Source organism: Colobus angolensis, unplaced genomic scaffold (assembly GCF_000951035.1).
Source record: "Colobus angolensis palliatus isolate OR3802 unplaced genomic scaffold, Cang.pa_1.0 Scaffold7, whole genome shotgun sequence".
Classification (NCBI taxonomy): domain Eukaryota; kingdom Metazoa; phylum Chordata; class Mammalia; order Primates; family Cercopithecidae; genus Colobus; species Colobus angolensis.
The window spans coordinates 16,613,201-16,622,109 of NW_012120709.1; the positions used below are offsets into that span (position 1 = coordinate 16,613,201).

Genomic DNA, 8,909 nt, shown 5'->3' on the forward strand with positions numbered 1-8,909 from the left:
AGAGGGAGAGGGAATCCCCCCTAACTCATTCTATGAAGCCAGCCCAACCCTGATACTAACACCGGGCAAAGACACACAAAAAAAGAAAACTACAGATTAATATCCCTGATGAACACAGACACAAAATCCAAAACAAAATACCAGCAAATCAAACCCACTTAATTCACCATGATCAAGTCGGCTTTATGACTGGAATGCAAGGCTGGTTTAAGATACACGAATCAATAAATATGATTCACCAGATAAAAGAATTAAAAACAAAAACCATATGATTATCTTAACAGATGCAGAAAAAGTTTTTGCCTGTTCAGGTGGCTCACGCCTGTAACCTTAGCATTTTGGGAGGCCAAGGCAGGTAAATCACCTGAGATCATGAGTTCAAGACCAGGCTGGCCAACATGGCAAAACCCCATCTCTACTAAAATTACAAAAATTAGCTAGGTGTGGTGCTGTGTGCCTGTAGTCCCAGTTACTCAGGAGGCTGAGGCAGGAGAATCGCTCGAACCTGAGAGATGGAGGTTGTAGTGAGCCAAGATTATGCCACTGCATTCCAGCCTGGGTGACAGAGGAGACTCTGTCTCAAAAAAAAAAAAAAAAAAAAAAAAAAAAAACCTAAAATAAATCGTAGATGATTCAAACAAAGGGAAAAACATTCCATGCTCATGGATAGGAAGAATCAGTATTATTAAAATGGCCCTACTGCCCAAAGCCATTTACAGATTCAATACTATCCGTATCAAACTAACAAGGTCATTTTTCACAGAATTAGAAGAAGCTATTCTAAAATTCATATTGAACCAAGAAAGAGCTCAAATAGCCAAAGCAATCCAAAGCAAAAAGAACAAAACCAGAGGCATCACATAACCCAACTTCAAACTATACTGCAAGGCTGCCATAACCAAAACAGCATGATATTAGAAGAGAAACAGACACACAGACAAATGGAACACAGTAGAGAACCCAGAAATAAAGCTACACATCTACAACCATCTGATCTTTGACAAAGTTGACAAAAATAAGCGGTGGGGAAAGGACTCCCTATTTAATCAATGGTGTTGGGATAACTGGCTATCCACATGCAAAAGAATGAAACTAGACCACTACCTTTCACCATATACAAAAAGTAACTCAAGCTGGATTAAAGATTTAAATGTAAGAACTCAAATTATAAAAATTCTAGAAGAAAACCTGGCCCTAGCAAAGAATTTATGGCTAAGTCCTCAAAAGCAATTGCAACCTTGGCCCTAGAAAAGAATTTATGGCTCTTCTCTTCATTGGCCCTAGCAAAGAATTTATGGCTAAGTCCTCAAAAGGAATTGCAGCAAAAGCAAAAATTGACAAGTGGAACCTAATTTAACTAAAGAGCTTCTGCACAGCAAGAGAAACTATCAACAGAGTAAGTAGACAATCTGCAGAATGGGAGAAAATATTCTCAAACTATGCATCTGACAAAGGTTTAATATCCAGAGTCTCTGAAAATTTTAAATCATTCAAGAAGCAAAAAACAAATAACTCCATTGAAAAGTAGGCAGAGGACATGAACAGACACTTCTCAAAAGAAGACATACAAGCAATGACAAACATGAAAAAATGTTCCACATCACTAATCATCAGAGAAATGCAAATCAAAACCACAATGAGATACCACCTCACACTAGTCTGGTTAGGTATTGAAAAGTCAAAAAAAAAAAAAATCAACAGATGCTCGTTAGGTGTGGAGAAAGGGAATGCTGATACACTGTTGGTGGGAAGGTAAATTAGTTCAGCCGCTGTGGAAAGCAGTTTGGAGATTGCTCAAAGAACTTAAAACAGAACTATAATTTGATCCAGTAATCCCATCACTGGGTATATATTCAAAGGAAAAGAAATCACTCTACCAAAAAGACACATGCACTTATATATTCACCACTGCAGTATTCGCAATAGCAAAGATATGGAATCAACCTAGGTGCCCATCAGCAGTGGACTGGATAAAGGAAATGTGGTACACGCGGACCATGGAATACTATGCAGCCATAAAGAGATTATGTCCTTTACAGCAACACGAATGCAGCTGGAAGCCATTAACCTTAGCAAATTAACATTCGAACAGAAAACCAAATAGCATATGTTTTCACTTGTAAGTGGGAGCTAAACACTGAGTACACATGGACATTAAGATGGGAACAATAGATGCTAGGGACTACTAGAGATGGGAGAGAGAGGCAGGGGCAGGGGCTGAAAAACTACCTATTGGTACTATGCTCACTGCCCCAGTGACAGGATCATTTATACCCCAAACCTCAGCATCATGCAATAAATTCATGTGACAAACCTACACATGTACACCCTAATTCTAAACTAAATGTTGAAATTATAAAACAAAATAAACTCTTTTCTCCTCTCAACTCCACATTTTTGCCGTCTAATGACTTACCCCTTTAACATGAAAATTATGCTACTCCTTTCCCTTTTCCAAAGAAGAGACTCTAAGAGCAAAAAGAACCTTAGAAATCATTTAGTCCAAACACCTCGTTTTTACAGCAGAAGAATCGGAGGCCCTGAGAGTTGGAGTGACTTGTCCAAGTTCCAACTACAAATTCGTGGCAGAGCTGCAGCAAATACCCAGGTTTTAACACCCACAGGCTGAAAACTCTCAATCCCTCACAGCTTCATAAACTAAACTTTTGATTATACAGCATTACCTCTAATTGGGATTCTCTCTTACTGCACTATAAACCGAAGCAATCGGTAATTTGTCCCATATATTTTCTAATACTGTCCCTTTGTATCACCAGTCCTGGCTAGAAAAAGCCATGTGTAGAAAAGGTTTTTGCCCAGTGCATTGCACAGGAATTAGCTGTTGAAGGCAGCAGTCCACACTGTGCCCTCTTTATCTTTTGACCTGGAGCCTCAGATTCCCTAATATATCCATTAAAAGGTGAGAATAAGAACAGACGTGGCACAATTGTTCAGAGTTACTTGTTCAATGTTTTAAAGAGCTTGACAGATGGTTTTCCTCAACTCTCTTCCAGACTATATTTTTTATTACACAAAAAGTAATCTCGCAAGTGCCGTTTGCCCCTGCCATGGGATAACAATAGGCTGGAGTGCAGTGGCGCAATCCTGACACATAGTAACGTCCGCCTCCCACATTCAAGCGATTCTCCTGCCTCAGCCTCCTGAGTAGCTGGGACGACAGGCACCCGCCACCATGCCCAGCTAATTTATGTATTTTTAGTAGCGACGGGGTTTTGTCATGTTGGCCAGGCTGGTCTGGAACTCCTGACCTCGACTGAACCGCCCACCTCAGCCTCCCAAAGTGCTGGGATTACAGGGCTGAGTCACTGCACCCAGCCGGATATTAAAACTTTTCGTTTCATTGCATTTCCAGGTCTTATGACTGAAAGATTTTATGCCAACTTCCACTTATCATCAAGGAGAGGCCTGAGAAACCATAATTTGATAAGAAACCACAACTATGTGGTTATCCTTTAAGTTATAAAAGTGCCTGATAACCAAGGATTTCACAAGAAAATTACAAGAGACCACTTTGGGAATAAATATTCCTTGACATTAGACAAACAATGTTGTATCTGCCTAGTGAAAGGTTATTTTGTTTATGTGTCCCCTGTAGGAGGAGGTTGTCTCTAAAATAACTAGATTTAATACCCTCGAAAAACATCAGTGACAGATGGAAAATTCTATGTCATGTTGGTACATTTTGTGGAGTTTTTCTGAAAATCTTTAACGGGTACCTTTGTGCCCAGCAAGTACCAATCAAATAATCACAGCACAACATGCTCTTGAAGGCTGTAAGAATGACTTTTGCTTTTTGTTTTGTTTTGTTTTTTGAGACAGAGTCTTGCTTTGTCGCCCAGACTGGGGCATAGTAGTGTAATTTCACCTCACTGCAACCTCCACCTCCCGGGTTCAAGCGATTCTCCTGCCTCAGCCTCCCAAGTAGCTGGGACTATAGGCACGCACCACCATGCCCAGCTAATTTGTGTATTTTTAGTAGAGACAGGGTTTCACCATGTTGGCCAGGATGGTCTCGATCTCTTGACCGCGTGACCCGCCCACCTCAGCCTCCCAATGTGCTGGGATTACAGGCGTGAGCCACTGCGTCCGGCCAGAGTGACTGTTAATGCAGCTGACTCGTGTCACAAACTGTCACCCAATCCTCTAAGCTTCACTCCTTGGACATTCAAAACACCTCAAAGTGCTAGGACTAGTGCCATCTTATGAATGAATAATGCTGCTTCACGTCCCAGCTCTGCCACTGAACTCTCCTCAACGCTCTTTCTCCAAACACTGGCCAGGTCTGAAGTAACTGTGAAATCAGAGAAGATGGGAACCTGAGGTGGGGCAGGCAAGCGATATTCACGATATTCACCGCCTACCACCAGGATGCAGAATCAAGTGTGCAGTAAGGCTCAGGCTGATGGTAGAATATATTTATTGCTACATTTATATACAATTATACAAACAGCCCAGACAGGAAAGAAATGTTGCATCGATGTCTGTAGATTCCACCAACATGTGCACAGAAATGGAGCTGTTCACCACTGAGTTTGTTCTTGGATTGAAGCCAAATATAAGTCACATACATTTTTTGAAAAAGTGGGAAATTCTTGGAAATCCTCTCCATAGATTCCTCCATACAAGCTAGTCATGCAGAAAAAAAGTGGGTTCTCAGAAGCTGGTGCCTTCCAGCATCTGTTTGGGGGATAGAGTCTTGAAGATGGGGTGCAGTAGATGCTGGCTTGGGACTGCAGGGTGCCGTGCGAAGTCCCAAGTCCTGGCCCATCTTGCTAAGGTCTGTCTTTAGGGAAGGCCGTTGAGAGGGGTTTGGAGAGAAAGAGAATAGCAAGAAAGGGAAATCCAACAGTAAACTGAGAAGAGGAGAGAAACACGAGCCAGGGCCCTGGGTGAGGGAATACTGGTCCATCCAGTTCCAGCTGAGATTGTAGACTTTGGGGGATACACACATTCAGAACACCAGGTATGTCCTTATCCTAAAGCTGCCCGTATGTCAGTAGCCAGAGGCCTGCACGAAGACACAGAAAGTGAATAGGAAAGTCAGGCAAGAAAGAAGAAAACTCAACTCGAATACTTGTATTATCAGCATTCAGTTGAAAAGGCATGACGCTGAATGTCTTTCCACATTTTGTAAGTTAACATTTAGTCACGGTTAGTTGATGGTTGAGTGATGAAGGGGAAAGGAATGCCGCTGAGGAAATGCAATGATGTACAGATTGTACCAAAATAAAGGTGCGTCCACAAACTCTACACTCTGACCTCAGCCTGGCTAGAATTATTTTTGGCCGCAAAAGGAGTCTAACATATAGATTTTGCAATGTTCTGATCCGGAATTACGATGTGGATGTAAGATCATGGTATAAACACTCTCTTTCACGTCACAGTCACATACACCTTAGTGACGTGAATCCCAAGAGAAATTGTTGAGCAGCCACGGGGCGTGTGTGCTTAGGGAATGAATTCACTTTATTTATACCAGCTCCATCTGACACACCTCAGGCCCCTTCCCACCTCGGGGATCCAAGGGGGAGGACCTGCAGACTGGGTCTAATCTGGTCTCCTCAGCTAAAATCAGCCCAGAGCCTGACAGAAAGGTCTGAAGGTTGAGAGCAAAAAGCCCATGAGTCTAAATACACCACACTGTGCCAGCCTTTGGAGTTGATTAGCAATTTGGGTACAGTCTGGTCCCAAGGCTATAGGGATTCTATCCCTGAGGAAACCAGTCAGTTCTATCTTGTTCATGGCTTTATTTTACTTTTGAGACAGGGTCGCGCTGTCACCCAGGCTTGAGTGCAGGGGTATGATCTTGGCTCACTACAGCCTCGACCTCCTGGGCTTAAGCAATTCTCCCACCTCAGCCTCCCGAGTAGCTGGGACCACAGGCATGCGCCCCTATGCCCAGATAATGTTTTGCATTTTTTGTAGAGCCAAGGTTTTACCATGTTGCCCTGGCTGGTCTCAAACTCCTGAGTTCATGCAACTCACCTGCCTCAGTCTCTAAAAGTGCTGGGATTACAGGCATGAGACATAGGACCTGGCCTGTCCATGGCTTTAGATGTCACCTTTAATTCCTTAATGTCACCATAATCCTACAGGTCCCTAGTCACGAGGAAGACAGGATGACAGTGCTGTGGAGAAGCCCTGGGGGCAGTGGGAGAAGGACCAGAACATCACTCAGAGTCTCTGTTCTTTCTCTTGGGTCAACACCTTTATAATCAACTCTGGAGGGGCCCAGCAGTTCTTCCAAGGCTGCCAACTATGTGATACCTCAAGCTGGAGGATGTGGCAATCACCAGCTCTGCGGATCCTTTCATAAATTCATGTCTAGATAATTCAAAATCTCTTTCTGTCATTAGATCTTGACTTTTCATGCAGAAACTTTCTTTTCCTGCTTCTGACAACAATAGCTCAGAGTCAAACTCACTCAAAGGATCTGCTCTAAAAAGAACATTAACAGATGAAAATCGAGGAGGAAAAATTATAGAAGATCAGGTAGATTTTACTTTGGGGAGTTTTACTAATCGACAAACAAAATGGCAAGAGTTACATCAATGAATTTCTGCACTGGAAGAAATGGCTAAAGATAAATAGCTAAGAAGAGTATTGTTTGCAGCAATCTATGGCACATTAAGAATGTGCTTTAACCCAGGATTTTAGCTCAAAGATCAGAAATGAGACCAGCTGGATTCTCAGCTAGACCCCTTTCGAAGAGAGTGAGAGCAAACGATGATGGATGTGTCGTAGCGTTTCAAGCGGACTTTGAAACAATGAAAGTGTTTTGGTAATGTCATGACATATCAGAGAGAATACTGCATGACCTTAAACTCATTTCAGAGCAGGCCAAATTCAAGGCCAAAGGAGCAAATTGCTTCTAAAAGTTCTCCACCTTAAATAACACGTGACCATTTTTTGCCACATAAATAAGTCTAAAACATCATATTTCTCTAAAGAACATTGGTTCTACATTTTTAAATATTATCTCAAATATACTGACATTTAGCTAGAAGGAGGTTTACAGAATTTTGGGAAGCTTAACCAGCAAGTTGGGGGAACTCAAGATTTACAACATAAACAACATTGTTGTGGTTTTATTCAGAAATGGGATGAGTCAAATAGTCTCTGCCAAAAAAAAAAAGAATTTAAAAACAACTTGTAATGGTGATCATATTGAAAAAATGATTTTTAAATATTACCAAATCAAGGTCAGTACATAGTACTATATTAACCTAGCTTATGAACCAATTCTTTACTTCTTCTACTCCAGGAATCCCCAACCCCTGGGCCGAAGACCAGTACTGGTGTGGCCTGTTAGGAACTGGGTGGCACAGCAGAAGCTGAGCGGTGAACAAGCATCATGGCCTGAGCTCCACCTCTTGTCAGATCAGCAGCGGCATTAGATTCTCAAAGGAGCGAACCCTGTTGTGAACTGCGCATGCGAGGGTTCCACATTGCACGCTCCTTATGGGAATCTAATGCCTGATGATTTGAGGTGAAGCAGTTTCACCCCAAAACCATTTCCTCCACCCCCCAGCCCCATTCCCAGCCCATGGAAAATTCGTCTTCCATGAAACCAGTCCTTGGTGCAAAAAGGTTGGGGGCCACTGTTCTACTCAATGTGTATGTATAGAACTTCATTTTAAAGTAAATCTGAATATGTCTTCTTCCTTTCTTTTTTTTTTAATCCCTCTGTCATCCAGGATGGAGTGCAGTGGCGCCATCTCAGCTCACTGCAACCTGTGCCTCCCGGATTCAAGCAATTCTCCTGCCTCAGCCTCCAAAGTAGCTGGGACTACAGGCATGCACTACCACACCTGGCTAATTTTTTTTTTTTTTTTTGTATTTTTAGTAGAGATGGGGTTTCATCGTGTTGGTCAGGCTGGTCTCGAACTCCTAACCTCAGGTGATCCACCTGCCTACACCTCTTAAAGTGCTGGGATTCTAGGCATGAGCAACCGTGCCAGGCCTGAATATGTTTTTTTAAAAAATAAGAAAAGCCTCCCAGCAGAACACAGGTGTCATATGAGAAGCTGCACTATAATACTTTCCTTCTTAACGCTCCAGAGGGCTCTTTCTAAAGGTAAGAGAATGCTCTAAAGTAGCAGGTCCAATCCGCTCCCAAGATTACAGGTAAAACATCATTTTAATAAATTCTAACTGACCTCAAAATTATTACATTGGAGGATGATGTTCTTGATTGGCAAAGAGCCCAATAGATGCAAACTATTGAGAAAGAACTCGGAGGGGATGGAATCAGAGGCTGTAAAGATAGAGACTGCTCTTGATCAGTTCCTTTGACTTGAAACCCACAGGTCCTGTGGATTAGCAGGTTCAGTTTTATGAGGTCCCACCAGCATCCTGGCAGTGGAAGGTATGGCAGGTCTAGTGGGCAAGTGGGCTGGCCCTGGCCACAGCTGCTGGTTGTACTTACCTAGTGAGGGAGGGAGCCTTCTTCCTAAGGGTTACATTTGCTTTATGCTGCTTTGGCAAGAGCGCATCTGGAACAATGCATACAGTTTGGGTCCCCACCTTTCAAAAGAGACATTAAGAGGTTAGAAAGCATTTAGCAAAAAAACACAGTAGGAAACTGAATGGGCAGGTTGACTGCTTGCTCAGCACACTGTAATATCAAGGTGCCCTTGTCAGCCTGGATTATGTAAGGGCTGTTATTGTCAAACTGTCTGCCTAACCTTTAACTTCTTTTTTATTTTCCAGTCCACCTTTGAAACTCCACGATTAGAATGTGGAAATAAGAATAACTTTAAACCTTCCTTTTAAATAGATGCTAGACTTCAAATAGTGCAGCAACTCTACACAAGCTAACTAGTTTCTTTCAATAATAAGACCTATTATTTACAATAATAGGTCTTGTCTTTTTTTTTTTTTTTTTT

At 42.2% G+C, this 8,909-nt stretch overlaps 1 protein-coding gene across 3 annotated transcripts in view; it reads right to left on the reverse strand.

Moving 5' to 3' along the window:
- Positions 1–4,421: 4,421 nt before the first annotated feature.
- Positions 4,422–8,909, reverse strand: part of RDX (radixin) — a 96,329-nt gene continuing 91,841 nt past the window's right edge. For all 3 annotated transcript variants that reach the window (XM_011926685.1, XM_011926688.1, XM_011926687.1), the window contains 2 exons: positions 8,450–8,547; positions 4,422–5,029 (listed from right to left, as the gene is read on the reverse strand). In XM_011926685.1, coding sequence (XP_011782075.1) covers positions 8,481–8,547 — 67 coding nt within the window. In that variant the 3' untranslated portion in view covers positions 4,422–5,029; positions 8,450–8,480. The remainder of the gene's footprint in view (positions 5,030–8,449; positions 8,548–8,909) is intronic.